Source organism: Equus caballus, chromosome 13, assembly GCF_041296265.1.
Source record: "Equus caballus isolate H_3958 breed thoroughbred chromosome 13, TB-T2T, whole genome shotgun sequence".
NCBI lineage: Eukaryota > Metazoa > Chordata > Mammalia > Perissodactyla > Equidae > Equus > Equus caballus.
In genome coordinates this window covers 53,661,333-53,682,724 of record NC_091696.1, presented here as the reverse complement: position 1 = coordinate 53,682,724, position 21,392 = coordinate 53,661,333, and the positions used below count along the sequence as shown (strand labels likewise).

At 64.0% G+C, this 21,392-nt stretch overlaps 4 protein-coding genes and 1 long non-coding RNA gene across 33 annotated transcripts in view; 3 read left to right on the top strand and 2 right to left on the bottom strand.

The window, feature by feature from the left end:
• Positions 1-470: 470 nt before the first annotated feature.
• On the bottom strand, positions 471-11,178 carry RGS11 (regulator of G protein signaling 11). Of its 22 annotated transcripts, none has more exons than XM_023616759.2 (17): positions 10,641-10,786; positions 10,154-10,250; positions 10,025-10,075; positions 9,735-9,841; positions 8,958-9,009; positions 8,780-8,838; positions 8,523-8,599; positions 8,309-8,390; positions 7,031-7,099; positions 5,918-5,947; positions 5,780-5,841; positions 5,549-5,662; positions 5,346-5,461; positions 5,146-5,233; positions 4,927-5,065; positions 1,646-1,728; positions 471-1,547 (listed from the first exon to the last, which is right to left on the bottom strand). In XM_023616759.2, the coding sequence occupies exons 1-17, from the start codon at positions 10,701-10,703 to the stop codon at positions 1,433-1,435; spliced, it is 1,404 nt and encodes a 467-aa protein (XP_023472527.2). In that variant the 5' UTR covers positions 10,704-10,786; the 3' UTR covers positions 471-1,432. The 22 variants fall into 22 exon arrangements, 19 of the variants coding, with proteins under 19 accessions (XP_023472527.2, XP_023472528.2, XP_023472521.2 ...); XM_023616760.2 differs by having other exon boundaries at positions 5,918-5,941; XR_011424894.1 differs by having other exon boundaries at positions 7,044-7,099; positions 10,025-10,250; positions 10,641-11,178.
• On the top strand, positions 2,657-4,703 carry LOC138917194 (uncharacterized). Its single transcript, XR_011424896.1, has 2 exons — positions 2,657-3,171; positions 3,339-4,703. It is a non-coding gene; the product is annotated as an uncharacterized lncRNA (long non-coding RNA).
• Positions 11,179-13,007: 1,829 nt separating the features above from the next.
• Positions 13,008-15,707, top strand: ARHGDIG (Rho GDP dissociation inhibitor gamma). Its single transcript, XM_023616766.2, has 6 exons — positions 13,008-13,210; positions 14,301-14,480; positions 14,675-14,758; positions 14,996-15,072; positions 15,149-15,212; positions 15,301-15,707. Exons 1-6 carry the CDS (start codon positions 13,138-13,140, stop codon positions 15,498-15,500), a joined length of 678 nt encoding a protein of 225 aa, XP_023472534.1. The 5' UTR covers positions 13,008-13,137; the 3' UTR covers positions 15,501-15,707.
• A 45-nt stretch (positions 15,708-15,752) lies between these two features.
• PDIA2 (protein disulfide isomerase family A member 2) lies at positions 15,753-18,973 on the top strand. 2 transcript variants are annotated; one of them, XM_023616764.2, is made up of 11 exons: positions 15,753-16,078; positions 16,681-16,887; positions 16,955-17,088; positions 17,173-17,310; positions 17,381-17,497; positions 17,587-17,712; positions 17,783-17,980; positions 18,074-18,194; positions 18,264-18,445; positions 18,612-18,722; positions 18,872-18,973. In XM_023616764.2, exons 1-11 carry the CDS (start codon positions 15,862-15,864, stop codon positions 18,950-18,952), a joined length of 1,632 nt encoding a protein of 543 aa, XP_023472532.2. In that variant the 5' UTR covers positions 15,753-15,861; the 3' UTR covers positions 18,953-18,973. The 2 variants fall into 2 exon arrangements, with proteins under 2 accessions (XP_023472532.2, XP_023472533.2); XM_023616765.2 differs by having other exon boundaries at positions 15,755-16,078; positions 18,847-18,973.
• Positions 18,974-19,381: 408 nt separating this feature from the next.
• Positions 19,382-21,392, bottom strand: part of AXIN1 (axin 1) — a 57,161-nt gene continuing 55,150 nt past the window's right edge. For all 7 annotated transcript variants that reach the window (XR_011424427.1, XR_011424428.1, XM_070231287.1 and 4 more), the window contains 2 exons: positions 21,163-21,330; positions 19,382-20,207 (listed from right to left, as the gene is read on the bottom strand). Coding sequence is in view for 5 of the 7 variants with exons in the window: in XM_070231287.1 (XP_070087388.1) it covers positions 20,081-20,207; positions 21,163-21,330 (295 nt within the window). In the remaining 2 variants the exon portion in view is untranslated. The remainder of the gene's footprint in view (positions 20,208-21,162; positions 21,331-21,392) is intronic.

Sequence of the window (21,392 nt, the reverse complement as noted above, 5' to 3'; positions counted from 1 at the left end):
ACTCTGAGGCCTTGGGCACCAGAAGCCCGGGAGACCCTGCATTCAACACTAGGAGTCTCCCCACCATGGGGCCCTTGGACTTGGTTTCCTCACTGTCCCCTGGCACACTCACATCCTTGTCCTGCCAGAACACAAAGAACGTTCCCCACTCTCCCCAAGGACCACACCCCACGTCTGAGCCTGAGGACTGAGGGCTGGGTCCTTCCTCTGCTGTGGACCCCACACATGGGACCATCCAAGCCACTGCCTTTGACAGTGAACTCCCCTCATTGTCCTTCACCACCTCCCTCACCACTGCACACCTCATGCACACACACCCCCACACGCACACATGCTCACACACCACACACACATGCACACACGCACGCAAACCCCCCACAGACGTATGCACACACACCCACACATATGCACACACACACCCTACATCTACACTCACGCCACAATATGGACCACAGCAGCAGGGCCTAGAGTGATGGCTGAAGGTCTTTTATTTCTGTGCCAGGCGTGGGCAGGAGAGGGAGGGAGGGGGCCAGCCCTGTGGGAAGGGTGGCACCCCAGCTGTGTCAGTCAGAGCTGCCTCCCAGAGGAGTGGCTGCACCTTCAGCCTGCGTCTGGGGGCCCCGCGAGAGATGGTGATGGGTGTCACCACCTCTTCCCCCAAAGACTCCACCTGTCAGCCCTGGCAAAGATCCGCCCTGGCCATGAACCAGGACGGCTGTCAGAGGGGTGATGACACGGGAGCCACCTCTGTATGACTCTGGCGGAGAAGCCACGGCCTCAAGGAGACCAGACGGAGGTGCACCTTCAGGACGAGGTCTGAGACACGCAGTGACGGCTGAGGCTAGGGCGATGCCTTTGCACATGGCTCTGTGCTCGTCGGAAGGCTGAGCACGGCCCCAGTGGAGTTGGGGGAGCTCCGTGTGTCCCCACCTCTGTGGGTCCCCATCAGCATCCTGCGGGCGAGTGGAGCGGGTGAACTCGCCCTGAGGCCGGCACGTCCTCACCACAGGCAAGTGCTGCCTGCGGGAAACCGCCAGTCTGTGTGTGCATCTTGCTCCCCAGGTATTCGCCGCCCATTTAATGGTTCTGGGGATGGGCGTGGGCACCCAGTACCATTCAGCTGAAGACCACAGAACGCCAGGAGCTCCGCGTGGCAGCAGTCTGGTCTGCCCATCCCATCTCCCCGTTCTCCAGGTGACCCAAGCTCGGCCAATGACAGCCCCTCCCTTGGAGCCAGCACCTGGACCGGTCCCTTCTGGGGGGGGGGGGCCCAAGGGAAAGGTGGGAAGCCCACGAGAGGCTCCTGGCCCTGCAGCAAGGCCAGGCCCTTTGGGCACGAGGGGACGCCGTGCCGGGGCCTCAGCAGCTTCCAGGACCGAGGGGACAGTGATGAGAGTTGAGAATGGCCACCTCCTCCTGCTGTCAGGCCCACCTAGGCCTCCCCGTCACCACCCCTGGGGCCGCCAGCAGCGGCAGCGGGCTCCATGGAAGCGAGGAGAGCAGGGCTGGGGCTCGAGCGCCTGGGCTTCCGCATGAACGGGAACACCCTGGGGGCAAGACCGGGCCTGAGTGCAGGGCGGCGACCTCCTGCCCACCTCGCTGTGGGCTTGGCCGGCTCCAGGCGCTGGGCCCCACCGCGGCTCACCGCCACTTGGTCTCCGGGGGGACCACGGCCTCCGCCAGCAGGCCTCTGTACATGTCGGACTTCAGGAACCTGGGATAGGAATCCTGCAAGAGACAGTGTGCAGCCCTGACCCCTTGAGCCCCTCGCCTCAGCCAGCTTCCCCGCGGTGCAGCTGGCGCTGCTGGGGTCTCCTCCAACCCTCAGGTCCCCCAGGGGACAGTGCTGGAGGTGGCGGTCCCAGACCTGCCACACCAAGTCAGACAGCCTCAGGGAGACCTGGGCTCCCATCCAGCTGGGCCATTTACCAGCAAAAGGAGGGTAGGAGCCCAGTGCCCATGCCTGGAGCACGGACCACGGCCCCTCCAGCAGGGGACTCCTGAGCAGCTGTCACAGGGAGCCAGCGTACCCCTGTTCTCTGTGTAACAGCAGAGTGAGGGCAAGGACATGGAGCCAAATAAAAAACAAGGTTGAGGAAAACTGCATAGTGTTCAGTAAAGAGGAAGGGGAATCTACGAACTGAATTGCTCATATTTTTAAAAGACAAATAAATATAAAAGTCAAGTTGTTAACATTAGTGGGAAGAAGGGAAGATGGAGGGGCAGGGACACGAGCAGGTTTATTTGAATGTACTTTGTTTCGTATACTGGATTTTGAAACTGTGTTGATATTTTACATAATTATAAAAATAAAATAAGGGGACCGGCCCCATGGCCGAGTGGTTATGTTCGCGTGCTCTGCTTCGGGGGCCCAGGGTTTCGCTGGTTCAGATCCTGGGCGCGGACACGGCACCTCTCACCAGGCCATGCTGAGGCGACGTCCCACATGCCACAGCTAGAAGGACCCACAACTAAAAATACACAACTATGTACCGGGGGCCCTTGGGGAGAAAAAGGAAAAATAAAATCTTAAAATAAATAAATAAGTAATCCGCAAACACTGAAAGTGAAGTGGAACAAGTCTAGCTGGGCATCCGGTGGGTGACACCACCCGAACCACATGGTGGAGCTGTTCGTGGAGACGTCCCCGTAGGACACACACCAAGGACAGAAAAGGGAAAGAAGGAAGCCGTTTTTGTGACTGCGTTGTAAACGGCAGAGCTGTGCTGCTCGTCGGTGCTCCTGCGTGAACTTCAAGAAAAGCAGATGGAAAGATCTTCGGTAGGGGAGTGAGGACAGAGAGGGAAGGTCAAGGAACTTGAGGAAGCGGCAATCCTGGATCTGAATTACAGGTCTTAGGATGAACTCTGGATAGATTTTATTTAAAACACACCTATGTCCCACTTCTGTCCACTGAAAGGCCTGAGCACGATGGCCACCCCAGTCTCAATGACACAACTGGAGTGCAGGTCAAGGTGTCTAAACACCACCCTGGAAAAAGGGCCAGGGCTTCTGTGGAAATTGCTGCCTCTACGTCCGGGCAGGAGTCGTCCAAATTTGTGCTGTGGGACAAGCCACCATGCGAGAAAGCAAGGAAGCCCCCGGGGCTGGCGGGGCACATCAAATGACTCAAGAGCCAGCTGGCCGGAGACGTGGCACTCTGAACATCATGTAAGAATAAAAACCCATCAAATCTGGTGAAAATGTGAATTTATGAGGGTATTAAAAACATCCCACCCTCACTGACCACCCTTTGCAGATACGAGGGGGTCCCACTTATTATTTTTAAAAGTGGTAAAAAAGGAAAGAATCGAGCACTGATTCTGCTTTTCTTCTAGGATGGGGCCGCTGGGCCAGCAAAGAGCAGGCGAGGGAGGCATCTCACAGGAAGCTTCCAGCTCAGCCGTGATGGGATCAGAACGTCAAACCCTAAAGAAATCACGGATCTGAGCCACGATTGTGAGTTGCTGTATATGTCACAGAGAGAGGAGGGGTGGAGCTCTCAGACCTTCTGATGGAGACACAGCAAGCACGTCTCTGCAGTAAATATTCTTGACAAAACCGACCAAAGACACAAACAATGAAACCGAAGATGAATCTGACAAACTTTAAATGTGACTACCGATTTGCAGAAACATAGGGGAGACCTCAAAGAGAAACACGTCCAAGATGCCACAGGGGTGTGGTCAGCAAAAATCCAGACGGTGGGAAATGCTACAGGACAAAGGACTCAATTCCTCCAAAACAAAACCAGAAATCAGAAAAAAAAGATCTAGAGAAGAAACCGACACTTCAAAAAGAGGCTTAAGAGACTTAATCAATTCTGACGTATGGACCTCGTTTGGATCCAAATTCAAGCAAATTGAAAAGAAAATAGAAAGAGAACTATTTCTAGGCCGTGGTATAAAGAATAAAAGCCCCCAGCGATGTCAAGCCCTGGGCCCTGGAAGCTGTGACTATGTCCCTTAAAAGGCAGAGAGACTCTGCAGATGTGATCAAGTTAATCCTCTCGAGGTTGGGAGGCACCCCAGATGACCCAGCCGGGCTCAGCGTGATCACAGGGGCCCCTATAAGTTGAAGTGGGAGGCAGGAGCGTCAGAGACAGAGAAATCTGAAGCTGTGCTCTGCTGGCTGCGAGGATGGGAGAAGGAGCCGGGAGCCAACGAATGCGGCGCCTTCCGAAGTTGGAAAAGGCCAGAAACGGATTCTCCCCTGGAACCTCTAGAAGGAACCAGCCCTGCAGACCCCTTGATGTTAGCCCAGGGAGACCGTGTCAGACTTCTGGCCTCCACAACTGCGAGAGCATAAATCTGTATGGCTTTAAGCCACCAAGCTGGGGGCGTGTTTTTGCAGTGGCAACAAGAACGAACACGGAGGGAGGCCGTTGGGGAGCGAGGACCCCGACTGAGGCCGTGGAGGGAAAGCTGCTCGTGTTCAGCATGTGATGCTGGCATGTGCGGTCAAGTTGAAAAGGGAGAAGGTCCATGTCCTTCAGAGGAACTTCCCGAAACACCTGCAGATAGGAAGGCTGGAAACGGCGCTAAAGTCATGGGGTGGGTGCAGTGGGCAGGAGTGACCGTGAGTCTGGACAGGCCCTGGGTGACCATTTTTGAAGCCAGGCAGTAGGTTCCAGGGGATTCATCATTTCACTTTATTTTTGTGTATATCTGAATTGTTCCCTATTAAAATGCTTCTTAAAGTCAGCGCTGGGCCCTCATTAAGCGCGTGCCTGGGGCAGCCCCTCGGAGGCTCAGTTTGTTCTGCTATAAAGGGCAGAGTAAGGGCAGCCCCCTGGGGGCGTGAGTGTATAGACAGGGCTCCAGGGCGGTGGCCCTTTGACCCTGCTCTGGGGGTGGGGGACACTGAGGCCTGGCCTGGGCTGGATGCCCCTGAGCCTCCCAGGCGGCACAGGGAGGGGGTGCCTACCTTCTTCATCAGCATGTAGATGTGCAGCTGGGCGTCGTCCAGCACGTAGCGGTGGGGCCGGCGCAGCCCCTCCAGGGTCCGCTCCATCGTGTGGCTGTCGATGTTGACCCAGCGGGCGGCACCAGGGGCCAGGAACTGCCTGTGTACGGGGAACAGCCGGGTGGTCCAGGCTCTTCACCCCAGCCGGCCGCCGGCCAGCACCCGCCACTCAGCACTCACTCGTACACGGCGTCCACCAGGGCGGGGACCTGGGCCTGCCCTCCGTGGCGCAGCTCCTCGCATGCCTCCCAGAAGCTGAGGTTCTCGGCTGGGGGTCCAGGCACCAGGTCAGGCCCACCCCGAGCTGCAGGCAGGGCTGGTGGGAACAGGGTCGGGGGTGTTCCGCCCTGGGACCTTGAGCAGGGCCTCTAGCTTCTCACCACTGAACTCCTTCCTGAGAAATTCCATGAAATGGGCGCGTCCCATGGGGTCTTCCAAGAGCTCCCGGAAACTGAAGCCCCATCGGTCCACACGGAGCTTCGTGGGCGCAGCCACGCTGGGGGAGAGGGCGGGGTCAGCCAGGAGCACAAGGAATGTGGGGCAGGTGGGGAGGTGGGGAGGACACGGGCCATCCTGGGCTCACCTGGGTGCGTTCACGACCCAGTAGGTGTCGCTGTCTGCGATCCAAGGGTTGCTGGGCAGGCACCCGGACATGATGGGGTCATGCGGCCCGTGCTGGCTGCTGAACTTGAGGTACCTGGGGGTGGGGATGGGCCAGGGCCAGGGCAGGGAGGGGCTGTGGGGACGAGGGCCAGGGAGGAGGGTCTGGGTTCTGGGCTGGGGGTCCCCAGCCACCACCCCCCATCCCACTCACGCCTCGAGGCAGACTGAGGACTTCACCCGGGTCCGGCCCAGCGCCTTCCTGCAGTACTCGATCTGGGACACGAGACCTGTGAGGTGGCCTGCGCAGGGGTCGGCCAGCCCTCCCCTCCCAGTGGCCCCCAGGACATACCTCCCGCCTGTAGAAATCCATGTTCTTGGTCTGGAAAGGGCCGGGTGGGCTGCAGTCAGGAGGCAGGCCCCTGTTGGGGACTGACATCCCACCCCTGTCCCAGCCCTCAGAGCCCCCTCCTCCAATGAGGGGTCTGACTTCCCAGGAAACGTCTAGGGGCCTATGGTCTGGCATTTTCCAGAATGTTCCATGGAGCCCTTAGGTTCTCAAAGTTGCTTTGAGGTTCCCCAATTGTCACTCTTTCATATTTTCAGATGTATTTAGATCCTTTATATAAACAACCTATGCACAAGAGATGCTGCTATGGGCTCATGCTGGGCCCCTGGCCTTGTTAACTTATCTCCAAGTTTAACTCATTGTGTGCAGAGCTCAGACCCCGCCTGCCGTCTGCTCATGGGCTCTGGGACAGAGTGTGACCACGGAATGACTGGCCCCTCCCAACACTCACAACCAACACGGGAACAGGCGGAGGCGAGGGCCACAGCACCCTCAGGAGGCCTGTGATTTCAGTCTTTCTCAGTTCTCTTTGACCGACTTTATGATGGGGGAACTATAAACCTATGACCGTGAGCTTAGGGTTTCGAGGTTAGGAAGAAGCTTTGTCAGTAAGGCCCCAGGCGAACCTGTTCCGTATTTTAGATTTCACAGGATTTGAACAGAGGGCCCTGCTGTTACAAAGTTTGGACATGTCTGTGCAGGTCCAGTTCCCTCTGGTTCCAGAGGCCACCAGAGGCCTTGGAGGGAGGTGGCTGGTCTGGCCCAAGTCCCTCAGGCCCATGGCCCTGCTTGTCACCCCTCCAACTCCCTGTGGACCCTGATGCTGCCCTGGTCTTGGGGAAGAGCACTCCCGTCCCCCCGCCTGGAGTCATTGCACTTACTTGCACCCAGGGCAGCAGGTGGGAGGCGAGAGAAGGCGAGAGTTAGCAGGGGGCTGGGAGAGGGGACTGAGCGAGGGGAGAGGGAGACCAGGAGCGGGGCAGTGATACAGCGGAGCAGCTGCGTCAATTGCCATTTGGATGGACAGATGGACAGAAGGATGGACGGCAGCCCCCAAGTAGTCCCACAGTGGTGCAGGAGTTGGGGGGGGCTGGGGGCTGCGTGCAGGGCCCTCACCATCTGCACTCGCCTGGCTGTGCAGGAGCCCCGCTCTGGACCCTGCTCCAGCACGCTGGGGACCCCAGGCTGCAGAGGGGAGAGGAGATGAGGTGGGGGGCTGAGGTGGGCTGCTGAGACCCAGCCCGGGGCTACGTTCCTGCCCCCACTAGCCCCCAATGCCGAAGCTCTGCAGCCACATGCCATGCCGTTAGTGTGAAAACAGATTCAGAGGAACCCAGGAGCCTGAGCCTTGAGCCTCTCTGAGTCCCCTCTCCACCCATTCCCAGCTCCTGGCCACCTCCCCTCCCAGAGCCGGCTCCAGGTTCCTCTCCAGCACCTCGCCCAGCGCATGGCCCCCTGAGCTCCACATGCACACCTCGCCCCAGCCTGGCTCTGCCACTCAGGCGAAATCCTTGACTTTCTCCCCAAAGCTCCCCGTTCTTCCTCGCCTCCGCCAAGCTCACCTCCACAAGCCGCCTGCTCAAGCAGAAACCTGACGTTCTCCAGAGAGTCCCTCACCACAGCCGTACGTCCCACCACCCCTTCCTCAGTCACACACCCCGGGCTGGCCCCTCCCTCACCGCCGCCTCGTGCCCACTCGCCCTGAGGTCCCCTCCACATGGACCCCCACCCCTCATGGTCAGCCTGGCTGACCCCGGGCCATGCGCACAGCCTTGGGGCCACGCCCACTATGCCCTCTTGCCTGGCCCTCAGGTGCACGACGAGTTGTTTTCCCAGATCCCCCCGCCCCCCACACACTGGATGGGCTGTGGGTTCCTCTCACTTTTTTTCATGGATTTTTCCCACAGGAGCTTCCATTCACGGTAGCTGTGACTGCCCGGCCACCCCTGGCTGTGCCCACTTCATCTCTCTACAGGCCCACACAATAGGGGACCTCAAACAACCCACGAGGACCACGGCCCTGGGTAAGGCAGGAACCCACCAGAAGCTCTTGGCCTCTGACCTCTGTCCCTCATGCTCTGGCTCCACTTTGCCTCCTCCCAAGGGTCCTCAGGACCCCCATTCTGCTTCCCAGTGCCTTTCCCTCAGACCTGGAGAGAAATTGGTTTGTCCTGGGGTCCGGGAGTGTGGGGCAGCGAGGCCTGGCCTTGTGGTCTCTGGGTTCGGATGAGCCACATAACTAGAACCTCCCGTCACCCACCAGGACCCCAAAAGGCACGTCCTTCCCACAGGCTCAAAGCACAGGTCTGCGTGAGCCGTTTGAGCAAGACACACCAACTCCCAGCAGGACCCCACTGCCGTCCGCAACCCGCCCCATCCCCACACGGGGCTCACCGGGGGTCTGTGCACCAGCCAGAAGGTCTGCTCCTGGCACGCGATGACCAGCCTGTCCCCCTTCCTGCGCTGCTTAGCTGCTCTGGGGGGGAGGTGGCGTTGGGAGGACACCGTGCCCACCACAGCGCCTCCCCCACCCCATCAGGCCAGGGCCCGGGCAGGCAGCCAAGCCGGCCGTGCCTTCTGGTCCCAAGGCTGCAGGGCCGGGCCTCACCGCAGCTGTTCCCTCGCCTGCATCACTACCAGGTCCCACGTGTGGCTGATCTTCCTGTGCAGCTGGTTGTAGTGCTCCTGGGGGGTCGAGGTCTCAGTGGGTGACCCCTCCCGTGCCCGGCTCTGAGCCTTAGAGGTTGTGCGCATGTGCATTATCCTGGGGCCTGGGCTGTGGGCTCCAGGGCAAACTGTGAGGCCCTGGGGCCACAAGTGGGGCTTGAGGTCCAAGGGTTGGACTCAGCCTGGCGGGGAGCCCACCTTCTCATGGTCGACCAATGCTCCTTGCTTTCGGATGTTCTTCTTGGCCAGATAGATGGCTGGAAGGACAGGGGGACAGGCTGCCAAGAGCAATCTCTGCCCCTCCTTCCCTTTGGCATTACCCAGAGGCCACCAGTCCTGGGAGCTTGTGCAGGCTAGCCTGCCGCTCCCCACTCACCATAGTCCAGCTCGGCGGCTGGCCACTGGGTGCTCGTCCAGAAATAGGGCGTCTGGTGCAGTGCAGGGACAAGAATGTCTGGGACCTCCTGGGCCTTCCCTCCCCAGGAGTTGCCCCCACCCTCTCAGGTCCCTTGGGAGGAGAATGGGCTGGCTGCCAGGATCTGCCTGTCCGCCCATGGCCCCGAGGGTCACTGACCCGGGCCATTCTCTCCACCTTGAACCAAGCTCCACTCACGCCTGGGGCCCTGTGCAGGGATGGCCTCCCTGACTCCGGGCTCCGAGGTGCAGCCCCAGGGCAGGGTGGGGAGGAGCCCAAGTCCCCACTGCAGTCACAGCCTGTGCTGAGAGGCCAGGGAGGGGCAGGGACTGAGGGCAGGCCCAGCCTGGGTGCCTGTTTGTGGCCAGGGAGGGCAGGAGGGGGCGTCCGTCATGACTGAGGACACAGTGAGGTGGAAGGCTCCTGCACTCAGGCCCCACACAGCCTCCTTCAGGGGCAGGGGTCAAAGGACCCCTGGAGGATCCTCCCCAGGCACTACCCTTTATGGGGGCCCTACTGTGGCCCCAGAAAAATTGAAAGTCCCGCCCCTTAACTTGGTGTCTCTACCACAAGGACCCTTCCAGTCCAGCCCATTTGGGGAAGCGTGGCTGGACCACCAGGCCTGCAGTGAAATCACCCAGTACCCTGCTCCAACCCCAGCCCTGCCCCTTCCAGGGGTCCCCACTCGTTGGGCTGCTGGAGGGGGGGACGTTCCACCTGCTCCCAGCTGAGCCTGACCTGGAACCTGTAGGGCGTGTCGTCTGGCTGGAGCAGGAGGCTGAGGGGGTCCCGCAGTGGGTACAGGTAGCCGTGGCGCACGAGGAGGGTGCCCAGGTGCAGGGCCTCTGGGGGCGCGTGGGGAGTGCTCAGCGGGGAGAGCCGAGCTGGACCCCCACCCCACAAGCTCCCCTCCCCAGCGCACTGGGCTTGGTCTGACATGGGTGCGCCGGAGATGCCCCGCCCAGGCCATCCGCAGGGCGACCCCCAGGGGGGTGGGGGGAGGGACGGGCAGCGGGCCGACCCCTCACCCTCCTCCGAGATGCAGTACTTCTGGATCAACCACTCCACGATGTCGCTGCCTGCACAGCAGAGACTGGGGTGGGGGGAGGCCAAGGCAGGGCCGCTCGCCCCCCACCCCAGCCTCCGCGGCCCCTCACCGGCAACCGCGTGGGGGATGACAGTGATGAGCAGGCGCTGGCTCCGCATCTTCACGCCCTGGTCGGGGTCTTGCATACTCACGACCACCCGCTCCATCTGGGCGAAGGGGGCCTTGAGGGTCCGCTCTGGCCGGCCTCCCCCACCCGAGACCCTGATTCCCGGACCGGCCAGGCTGCCCGGATCAGGGCGCTCAGAGGGGATTAACGCGCAGCGATGGGGTATTTCAGGCCGCGGCTGGAGGTGGAGGCGCGAGCGGGGGTTGGGGGAGCGGGCAGACGCGAGGGGCGACCCTCAGCTCGGGGGTTTCCGCCGCCCGCCCGGCGCCGCTCCGCCCCACACAGAGCCAGCGCCCCCAGCCCCGCGTCCACACTCGCGCGCTCGCGCAGCGTCCACACTCGCGCGCACCCGCACCCACTCCTCTCCGGCCCCTCCTGCCCTCGGATGTCGGGAACCTGGGGCACGGTGGGACGTCCGCCCGGCACCCACCTTGCTCAGATGCGGCCTCTGCGCGCTGGGGCACCCGCCGGGGGGCGCGGGGCCGGCGGCCATGGCGACGGCCGGGAGGGTGAGGGTGTCCCGCCGCCCCGCCCCGCGCCCGCCCGCGCCCCGCCCCGCCCCAGTTAACCCTGGGCGGCCGCGCGGCCTGGGTCGGCCCAGCGCCCACTCCGGGTGCGGAACCGGCCGGCGCCCGAGGAGTCTCCCCCACGACACGAGAACCTCAGACCCTGCCCCAGGGACTCGCTGGGGACCTTGCGAGGGGGCTTGTGAGGGAATCGGGGCCCACCTGGGAGAGGAGGGGGCTCCGGGAGAGGGAGGGCGCTCCGTGCGGGGAGGGTCTCCAGGAGAGGGGCCCCGGGGCGAAGGTGGGCTGCGGTGGGGGACAAAGGTTTCGGGTCTGCTGTCCCCCCCGCCCCGCATACCCACCCTACGTGCAGCACCCTAGCACCCTCAGGATGTGGGGACCAGCAGTGGAGGGGGCTGTGGGGTCACATGAGGGGTCTGACTGCCCTAGGAGTGTGTCCCTGCAATTGTTTGATCCCATACATGACTGTGTGTGTGCCACCAGGTTGCTGTGACGCTGTGGCTGCATAGGTGTGCTGCATGGGGGCCCTTGGAGGCTTGGGGGAAGGTGGCAGCGGGCTCAGTTCCCCTCAGCTGCAGGAGGCCTGGGTGGGGCCAGTGGAGGAGCAGACAGAGACCACATCCAGGATACCCCTAGACGGTGGGAGAGGGGCTTCACTGAGGAGGCAGGATCTCAACAAGCACCCACACCCCCAAGGTTCGCCCCAGGGCTGGGGGCTCAATCTTGGCCCTTTTTCTCTCCTCCAACAGCTTCGCCCCCACCCCCGCCTTTGCTGGGGACATTTTTAAGAGGTGCAAACAGGTCTATTTCTGCTTTTCAGGGATAGAGTCCCTCCCCTCCCCTCCCCACTCAGGGGGAGCTGGGGGCGGGGCAGGATGGGGGTTTTTCCTTTGGCCAGCAGCCTCAGACATAGCTGTCTGAATCTATTTCCACTGCCCACAAGGCCAGGTCCCGCAGGAGTCCCGGCCGGGGCACTGGGGGGCCCCTACCTCTGCCAGGGCACTGTCCCCCAGTGAAGTCCTCCCCCCACACAGGCGGGTCAGGCTGGCCCCAGGCCTGGCTGTCCTCTGGACGGGGGGCATCCACAGAGGCTGGAGACCACCAGAGGCCGGAGCTGTCCCCAGCCTGGGGACAACTGGCTTCCTTGACTGACACCCATCGTCCCAGGGAAGGGGCAGCAGGGACGGGGCCCTAGAAGGGCCTGGGCCCCAGCTGGGGGGATCCTGCCTTGAAAGATTGTGGGCGGGTGGGGCCGCAAGGGGGGCAGCTCTCTGGCACCCATGGCCTGCTGGCCTCCTGCTCAGGGGCACCTTTGGGAAAGGGTGGGTCTGATCCCTGGGCGTCCTCAGAAATGAAGGTGGGGGTGGATGGGGTGGAAGGACTCAGGCTGGCATTCTGCCTCCTCCCCAGCTCAGACCTCGGCCTTCACTCCGGCTGTCCTCAGCCCAAGGTCCAGCTCACCCTTGTTCTCTGTGCGGGCTGACCCCTGGCTACTCACCCCACGTTTGTTTAGGTATCAAGACCAGCCCTCCAAGCTCCCTTCTCAGCACTGCACCCAGGGGGTTCTGTTTTGGATCAGTGTCTGTTTCTCCCCAAGGACGGGCCATTGGAATCGTCCAGGTCCCCACAGCCAACAGAGACCCCACCCTGCCATACTGACACAGCTCAGTCAATAAACACTTGAGTGATGGCTGTGTGTCTCCTGATTGCACCTCACCGTGTGCGTGGGACCCGGGATCCCTGTGTGTGGACACTGCGAACCTCTGGGGTGCGGGGCCAGGAGGCTGTGCAGACACACACAGCCCCCTGCTCCGCAAGGCTGGACGGACTCCAGGAGTCCCCTCTGCCCAGACAGGAGCTCCAGCGGGAGCGGGGTGGGGGAGGGTGGGGGACTGTTGGGCTCCAGGTGCAGCCTGCACTGCCTGCAGGTAATGAGGGCCTGGGGACACGCGGGAGGGGGGACACACACGCACCTGCTCCGCTCGGCGCCCCCAGCCCCACCCGCCCCGCCCAGGGGGCTTCCCCGGAGACTCCCCAGACGCCCGCGGCGCCGTTGGGTGGGGCGGCCCCAGTGGCCAGAGCGGGGTGCGGGCCGGGCGGCGGCTGGGACCGTGACGCGGCCGTGTGCGTCCGTGTCCGCGGCGGCCGTGCGGGGTCCGGGTGCGCCCGCGGCGGGGACGACCGGTGCCGGCGCCGTGCGGGCGACACGCGCGTCTCTGCGGGCTGCGCGGGGTCCGCGGAGCGGCTGGGGGCGCGCGGCGCGGGCGCGGCGCTGGGCGCGGGGGGCGCTCCCGGCCGGGATGAGCTCACCGCAGTCGCGCCGGGGCTGAGCGCCGAGCCGGGCGGCGGCGGGGCGGCGGCGGCTCTCGGCGGCTCCGCGGCGCCCGGGCCGCGGCCACCATGCTGGGCCTGGACGCGTGCGAGCTGGGGTCGCAGCTGCTGGAGCTGCTCCGGCTGGCGCTGTGCGCCCGAGGTGAGCGGCCGGCGGGCCCCGGGCGGCCACGTGGGCGGGGGGCTCGGCGGGAGGGGAGGGGGTTCGGGCCGGGGCGGGGCGGGCCCCTCCCCCGCGGAAACTTTGGGGGCGCGCGTGGGGACCTCGTGGGCGGTCCCCGGGCTGGGCTCTGGTAGGGGTGGGGGCTTCGTCCAGCTAGACACTCACGGGAAAGGAGCCAGGAGTGGGCGGGTCTGTTTGGGAGGCCAGGGCGGCAGGGGAACCCCCTACCCTGGAGAACCTGCCTTGAGATACCCTCTCCCTTGGGTGGGGCTCCGGCCCCTTCAGGGCGTATGGTGACCCCTGAGAAAATTGGGGCACAGTGGCCAGAGACTCAGAAAGACTGTCCCACGACACTATGGGAGGGGGCCTAGAAAGACCCCTACCCCAAGGCACCCTGGGAAGGGGCTCTAGGAGACTGGCCCTGGAGGCACCAGGGAGGGGGCCCCAGAGCATCAGCCAGGGTTTCAGAGAGAACCCCCCCCAGGAGTATTCTGGGGAGGAACCCGTAGGACTGTGGGCAGGTGTACAGAGACGCATTCCCAGAGCAGGATATGGGGACCCAGAGGCGTCCAAGAGCATTGTGGGATATGGGAAGCGGCCAGGGAGCACTGGGAGACCCTAGGGAGCCTGGGGGGCTAAGCCTCTGCTCAGGGGAGGCCTGGGAGTCTCCCTCTACAGGGGTGGCCCAGTCCTCGGGGCTGTCCCCGATTTGGGGTCTCCTTTCCCCTCACCTTTGGCCTCGGAGTCAGGGAGGAGCCCTGGCTGGCTGGCTGGGCCAGGAGAAGGCAGCCAGTGCCTCCAGGGCTGCGCTTGGCTCTTGTCTCTTGGGAGCCTTCTCCAGCCACCAGCGCCCTCCTGAAGCACTTGGGCGTGGGTGCTGCTCTGCATCTCCCTGGCCTACCCCTCTCCCCGAGCCCCCGTGCACCCCTCCCTCTCAGAGCTCCCACCGGCTTCCTCCTAAGTTCCTTTGGGCAGTGAGAGGTACAGCTGGCCACATGGGGGGCTCCAGTTGGGCCGGCAAATGCCAGGGGCAGCTGGCACAGCTGCTCACGCACCTCTCGGACCCCAGTCCTCCTGACCGACAAGGAGGGGGGGCAGCTGCCACCAGACGAGGCGCTCGACGAGGCCGTGCCGGAGTACCGGGCCCCGGGGAGGAAGAGCCTCCTGGAGATCCAGCAGCTGGACCCAGATGACCAGAGCCTGGCCAAGTACAAGCAGGCGCTGCTGGGGCCCCTGCCTCCCGTGGCGGGTATGTGGGGACCCCGGGCGGGGGGGGGTTTGAGGGCGGGGTGGGGGGCCCCTGCCTCCCGTGGTGGGTATGCGGGGGCCCCAGGGTGGGGGGGCGTTGAGGGTGGGGTGGGGGGCCCCTGCCTCCCGTGGTGGGTATGCGGGGGCCCCCGGGTGGGGGGGGGCATCCTGTAGATACTCCTGGTTTCTCCTCAGACCCAAGCCTGCCCAACGTGCAGGTGACCAGGCTGACACTGATGTCCGAGCAGGCTCCAGGGCCCATCACTATGGACCTCACAGGTAACTCTCAGGATGCCAGGTGCAACCCTGAGCCGCGGCCAGGGACCTCACAGGGAACTCCCTGCTGCAGACTACAAACTGACCTTTGGGATAGAGACCTGGGCTCCTTGCCATGGATTCTTAAGACCCCTGTGCCCCATCTCCCGTCACTGTAGACCTCACAAGTGCCACCCACCACGGGGCTCCTGGGTCTCGGCCGTGGCTGGAGGTCACGCCTTAGGCGCACTTTCCCTGCAGGGGAGCTGGCTGCGCTGAAAAACCAGGTGTTCATCCTGAAGGAGGGTGTGGATTACAGAGTGAAGATCACCTTCAAGGTGAGGCTGCTGTCCCCGGGGCGCCAGCCGACCTCAGGCCCAGCCCCCGGGGACCCTTACACCCTCTGTCCCTCAGGTCAATAAGGAGATCGTCAGTGGCCTGAGATGTCTGCATCACACCTACCGCCAGGGCCTGCGTGGTGAGGGCGGCATGACAGGGCGGCTGGGGGACTGCGGGGCGTGGTGGGTGGGCAGAGGGCGGTCCCTGATGCCCCGGCCCTCCCCCAGTGGACAAGGCCGTGTACATGGTGGGCAGTTACGGCCCGAGCGCCCAGGAGTATGAGTTCGTAACTCCGGTGGAGGAGGCGCCGCGGGGCGCGCTGGTGCGGGGTGCCTACGTGGTCACATCCTTCTTCACCGATGACGACAGGACGGACCACCTGTCCTGGCAGTGGGGCCTCCAAATCTGCCGAGACTGGGAGAGCTGAGCACCACCCCTGCCTGGGGCTGTCTTCCCACTCGGGGTCCTTGTCTCCCCCGCCTGTCTGTCACTGCACAGGGACCCCCATGCACTCCCCCACCCCCTCTGTCAGTGACCAGACCCTCCATGCCCTCTGCCCTGTCCTGGGACCCCTCCTCCCTGGGCCTGGCACTGTGCCCTGAACAGCCCTATTAAACGTGGCCCTGTCTCTGTGCCCTCGGTGTCGCCTCTGTCTGCCTCCCCTCCCTCGGGGTGGGGGGAGCCTTGGGGCCTTATCTTCCGTGCGACTGGGCCTGGGTGCCACGTGGCGGCTGCAGCTTGGCCCCCGGCCCCCTTATCTGCCCCTGCCCTGTGGGCCCGGCACTGCCATGGACGGCCAGCTGCTGCTTGTGCTGCTGCTTTTGCTGCTTGGGGCCTCAGGCCCATGGGGACAGGGGCCAGGGCCCGAGGGTCCCTCGGAGGAGCTCCTCAAGGAGGAGTTCCCCGAGGAGGAGGTCACCGAGGAGGAGAATGGGATCTTGGTGCTGAGCCGGCGCACCCTGGCCCGAGCTCTCCAGGAGCACCCTGCCTTGCTGGTGGAGTTCTGTGAGTGCTCGGGGCCAGCGGGGCTGGGGATTCAATCCCCCACTCCATGCACATGGGGGCTTCCTCTGAGGTCACTCGGCCCCCCTTGTGCTCCTGGGGATCCGTCGGAGGGCACCTGAGGCAGAGCCGTGGGACTGAGCTGGGCCTGGGGGTCCTGAGCAGGTAGGGGCACAGCTGCAGGGGAGACCAAGGTCCTTGTCCTTCGCAAACTCTTTCTGTAAAGGCCCAGGCTGCACTCAGGCCTTGCGCCTTCTGTGGCTCTTTACATGTGTGAAAGCCATTCCTGGCCAGCAGGCCCCAGTGGGCAGCCTGTGGCCGAGGAGCTGGCCTCAGGGAGCTGCATCATGTGGGTCCTCCTGACACTCGCTGTCGGGGGCTGCTGGCCACTGCACCCGAGCTGGGGGCCTTGAGGAGCTGCCCTGTGCTGCTGGGCTCAGTGTGGCTGGGGCTTAGGAGGATCCCTGAAGGAGGAAGGCATGGACGGGTCGTGCTTGTTCCCTCCAGACCTGACTGACCCCAAGGTCTGCCGGTTCCGGCCAGGCGGGAGCGGGAGCTGTGGCTGGGGCCGCGGAGGCCAGGGCACTCATGGCCCTGTCCACCAGACGCCCCATGGTGTGGGCCCTGCAAGGTGCTGGCCCCCGAGTACAGCAAGGCGGCTGCCCTGCTGGCAGCAGAGTTGGCCACAGCCAGGCTGGCCAAGGTGGACGGGCACGCGGAGCCGGAGCTGACGGAGGAGTTTTCTGTGACCGAGTACCCCACGCTCAAGTTCTTCCGTGACGGGGACCGCCTGCACCCGGAGGAGTACACTGGTGCGGGGCGTGGGCATGTGGGGGGCGGGGGCAGCAGCTGGACCCATGCTGAGGGGGCTCTCCACAGGCCCCCGGGAGGCCGAAGGCATCGCTGAGTGGCTGAGGCGGCGGGTGGGGTCCAGCGCCACACGGCTGGAGAACGAGGAAGGCGCCCGAGCACTGATAGATGCCCAGGACGTAGTGGTCATCGGCTTCTTCCGGGTGAGCTGGTGGCACGGGGCAGGGGCCAGGCCGTGGGAGCAGGGCCTGTGGCGCCAGCTGGCCTCACAGGCTTGGGCTTCTCAGGACCTGCAGGACGAGGACGCGGCTGCATTCCTGGCCCTGGCCCAGGATGCCCTGGATATGACCTTTGGCCTCACTGACCAGCCAGAGCTCTTCCAGAAGTTTGGCCTCACCAAGGACACCGTGGTCCTCTTTAAGAAGGTGGGTCAGGGCCGAGGCAGGGCTCAGGGTTGGCGCTATGGCTCCTGCTGACCCACCCGGTGTTGTCCAGTTTGATGAGGGGCGAGCAGACTTCCCTGTGGACGAGGAGCTGGGCCTGGACCAGGGAGATCTGTCACGCTTCCTCCTCACACACAGCATGCACCTGGTCACGGAGTTCAACAGCCAGGTGCGTCGGGCTGCAGGTGCAGGGGCGGGGGTGGGGGAGTGGGAGGGTGCCCCCGAGCCGGTCCCCATGAGTCTGGCCTGCCCCTGCAGACATCCCCTAAGATATTTGCGGCCAAGATTCCCAACCACCTGCTGCTGTTCATCAACCAGACGCTGGCCCCGCACCAGGAGCTGCTGGCGGGCTTTGGGGAGGCGGCTCCCCCATTCCGGGGGCAGGTACTGGGGGGGGGGCGGGAGGGCGGGGCAGCAGGGAGGCGGGGTGCCCAGCGCGGTCTCCCTGTGGCAGGTGCTGTTTGTGGTGGTGGACGTGGGTGCCGACAACGACCACGTGCTGCGGTACTTCGGTCTCGGGGCCGAGGAGGCCCCCACCCTGCGCTTCATCGACATGGACACCACCAAGAAGTACGCGCCTGCGGCCGGGGAGCTGGTCACCGCAGCCACCATCACGGCCTTCTGCCATGCAGTCCTCAGCGGCCAGGTCAAGGTCTGCTGCTGGGCTGCCCAGCCAGGGACGGGGGCGGGAGCAACAGCAATTGAGAGAGATCCCCAACGAAGCACTGGGCCCGGTTCCCCACAGCCCTACCACCTGAGCCAGGAGGTGCCCCCCGACTGGGACCAGCAGCCGCTCAAGACCCTCGTAGGCAAGAATTTCGAGCAGGTGGCTTTTGACGAAACCAAGAACGTGTTTATCAAGTTCTGTGAGTGCAGAAGGTAGTGGGCGGGCGGGGGGGGGCCCCTGCTGGCCTTGCTGACACGCCCTGTCCTAGATGCCCCCTGGTGCCCCCACTGCAAGGAGATGGCCCCCGCGTGGGAGGCACTGGCTGAGAAGTACAAGGATCATGAGGACATCGTCATTGCCGAGCTGGACGCCACAGCCAACGAGCTGGAGGCCTTCGCAGTGCACAGCTTCCCCACCCTCAAGTACTTCCCCGCAGGGCCCGGGCGGAAGGTGAGGCGGGACCCTGTCTCCCTTGGTCTGAGGTTTGGTCTGGGAGTTCCTCGGGCTGTCCTGTGCCCGGGAGATGGGGTGCAGCCTTGGAGGGGGCTGCCTGGGAGGGTGCCCCGGGTGTGGGACAGGGTGGGTGTGTCCTCCAGATCCTCCTGTCTCCCCTCAGGTGATTGACTACAAAAGCACCAGGGACCTGGAGACCTTCTCCAAGTTCCTGGACAGCGGGGGCCAGCTGCCTGCAGAGGAGCCCACCGAGGAGCCCGTAGCCCCCTTCCCGGTGGGTGCCTCTGTCCCACGCTTCCTGGCTTGTAGACAAGTCCTCTGGATGCATGGCTGTGGGGCTGACGGGGGCAGGGGTGGCAGAGGGTGCAGCTTCCAGCTGGGCCTCGGTGACTTTCCAGGAGACGCCAGCCAATTCCACCACAGGGCCCAAGGAGGAGCTGTAGCCGCCCAGGTCACCGCGGGGGAACCGTCTGCTCCGGCACCCAAGGAAGCGGTGGGCCATGAATAAAGAACTTTGGTCCTGGACTATGTGCGTGGTTCCTGAGCACGGCTCCCCTTGGCCCTTGGCTTTGGCCAAATCTCAGCCTCCTGGGGCCTATTCCATCCTGGATGGACCCAGCCTGGGCGCCCAGCTCACCTGGGTGGATGCCTGGCTCAGGTCTGGGCCTGGGGCCCCACCTGGACAGGAAGGGGGACCTGGCGTGGCTGCCGGCTTCAGCCCCACCCTCTCCGGAGCCCTAGAGCGTGGCTGCACAAGACACCCCACCCCATGTCCCTCGGAGGCTGGTGTGACCGCCTTCGCCGCCAGGGGCTGACAAGGGCTCACATGGCCAGGCCAGGCTAGAGGGGACAGGCTGCATGCCCCAGGAGCTGGTCGAGGATGACAGGCCTGCCAGTCAGACCCACTGAACACAGGTGCCCTCCACAGGCAGAGAAGGTTCAAAAATGGTTTTATTTCATTCTTATCCAAGTACCTTTGAAAAGATAATTGTACAAGTCAGCGCATGAAAAACGGGCCCGGGGCAGCCCCCCGCTGGCCCTGGCCTGAGAAATGTACATATTTACACGGGCCCTTGGGAAGGGGGACCTAGGTCCCGCACAGCCGGCGCTTGGGGACCTGAGGGCGGAGAAGGGAGGGCACCGCGGCGCTCCGCTGCCAGGTCCATAGTGGCGGGCAAGAGACAAGCTGCGTTGAAGGCACTCGGTGACATGTACAGTTTACAGAGGCCTCGCGGGTCCCGACCAGGGCAGGGCGTGGTGGTGAGTCCCAGAGGCAGAAGCAGAGCCCGTGGTGGGGTGACCCGGCGAGGCGCCAGTGGGCCAGCCTGTGGTCAGCAGCAGGGCCGCTGGGGTGGGTCATTGGGGCGGCCCCTCCGAGTATTGCTGTGGAGGGCAGACGGGCTCCCTCCTCGTCGGCAGCGGGCTGGAAGCCTGTGGGACCACTCGGAGGGACCACCACCTGGACAGATGGACCAAGGGGTGGGTGGCGGGGGGCGGGCAGCAGCTGGCCTCCCCAGCAGCCGTGTGTCAGGCACACACATGACAGCACATGACATGCGCACCCTTCGTGGCTCAGCGTGGCTGCCCCGCCCACCTGACAGGGCCCAGCCGGGCGCAGAGGCCAGGCTGCGGTCAGTCCACCTTCTCCACCTTGCCGATGATCTTCTCCTCGAAGACGGGCAGGACGGCCTCATCCTCGCGAACCTCCTCAAACACCACCCCACAGTCGAACTCATCGCTCACTTTCTTGAAGTAGTATCTGCATCGGGGCGAGGGAGGCGTCGGGGCATGAGGGTCTGCCCGCACCCCGCCCTGGGCCGCCCCCCCAGCCCCGGCCCATCATCCGCGTGCGCACAGCAGCTTGGTGGCCGTGCTCCAGGGGTCTCCTGCAGGGCACAGAGCTGGTTCTGCCTAGGGCCTGCCTGCCCGTGGGCCGACAGTGACCACAGGCGGGGGTCCCCACTCTGGACTCGAGGGTGCCATGGGGGAGGAGTGGATGGGCACAGGGTTTCTGCTCCCCAAGAGCTGAGTTTATTGTCTCCATTGGGGTAATGTTCCCCCAACTCAGGCCCAAGTGGAAGCCAGTGGAACTGGGCCCTCCCCCAGTGGCCAGGATCTCCAAGGGGTGCTTTCTCGGCCACCCGGTGGACAGAGGCAACCACCTACCCATGCCCAACGGGCAGACCCCGGCTGAGACCCCGTCTGCCCCTGCTCCTCCTACAGTGCTCACTCAGGAGCCTCTCAGGGCTGGTCTCAGGCCATAGGGCCGAGCAGCACAGCATGGACCCTGGAGAGGGGGCCATGGCTTCCCAGACCAGTAAAAACGGGCCGAATCAGGAAGCGGAAAACAGGGCCAACCCAGGTCAGACCAGCACGGGGACCGACAGACTGCTGTGTTCAGGCATCTATTCCTACCTTCGGGGAAAGGGCCCTGAACCGGGTCCCTCCAGACTCTCCAGACCCCTCAGTCAGCCTGGAGGCCTCAGTCAAATGGGGCCGGAGTCAGCCCGCAGCCCGAGGCCACCTGCAGCTTACCCAGGAGGGGCCACATCAGCAGCCGGGTGGGATGGGCGGGTTATGGTGGAGACCAGGGCTGAACGAGACACAGACAGAGGTGTGGACAAGGCACCCAGCACATGGCACCATCTCCTGGGTGGGCGCCTGCTCATCAGAGACCCCACCCAACGGGCAGCCCCACCCAGCCCCGGTCTTACCTGTAGTTGCCCTTCTTGGTCAGCAGCTCCTTGAACTGGCCCAGGGTGACGGCGCGGCCCCTCACCAGGGTCCGGTAGGGGATGGGCTCCCCACAGAAGTAGTAGGCCACAACGATGCTGTCACACGGCTGGGTGCTGCTACTGCCCACCTTCCTCTGCGACTTCATCCTGGGAGCAGAGATGCAGCTGTGATGGCAAGGTCTCAGGGTCCCACGGGGCACCCCTGGTGG

Excerpts from the sequence above, each read along its gene's own strand:
- RGS11 (XM_023616752.2), bottom strand. The coding sequence starts at position 10,703 with ATGGCCGCCGGCCCCGCGCCCCCCGGCGGGTGCCCCAGCGCGCAGAGG. Across the intron at positions 9,010-9,734 it reads ACACGCCCTACAGGTTCCAG|ACGCCCTATTTCTGGACGAG; the intron begins GTCAGGCTCAGC and ends GCACTGCACCAG. Across the intron at positions 8,600-8,779 it reads CATTGGTCGACCATGAGAAG|GAGCACTACAACCAGCTGCA; the intron begins GTGGGCTCCCCG and ends TCGACCCCCCAG.
- ARHGDIG (XM_023616766.2), top strand. The coding sequence starts at position 13,138 with ATGCTGGGCCTGGACGCGTGCGAGCTGGGGTCGCAGCTGCTGGAGCTG. Across the intron at positions 13,211-14,300 it reads GCTGGCGCTGTGCGCCCGAG|TCCTCCTGACCGACAAGGAG; the intron begins GTGAGCGGCCGG and ends CTCGGACCCCAG. Across the intron at positions 14,481-14,674 it reads GCCCCTGCCTCCCGTGGCGG|ACCCAAGCCTGCCCAACGTG; the intron begins GTATGTGGGGAC and ends GTTTCTCCTCAG.
- PDIA2 (XM_023616764.2), top strand. The coding sequence starts at position 15,862 with ATGGACGGCCAGCTGCTGCTTGTGCTGCTGCTTTTGCTGCTTGGGGCC. Across the intron at positions 17,089-17,172 it reads TGGTCATCGGCTTCTTCCGG|GACCTGCAGGACGAGGACGC; the intron begins GTGAGCTGGTGG and ends TGGGCTTCTCAG. Across the intron at positions 18,723-18,871 it reads AGCCCGTAGCCCCCTTCCCG|GGCCCAAGGAGGAGCTGTAG; the intron begins GTGGGTGCCTCT and ends ATTCCACCACAG.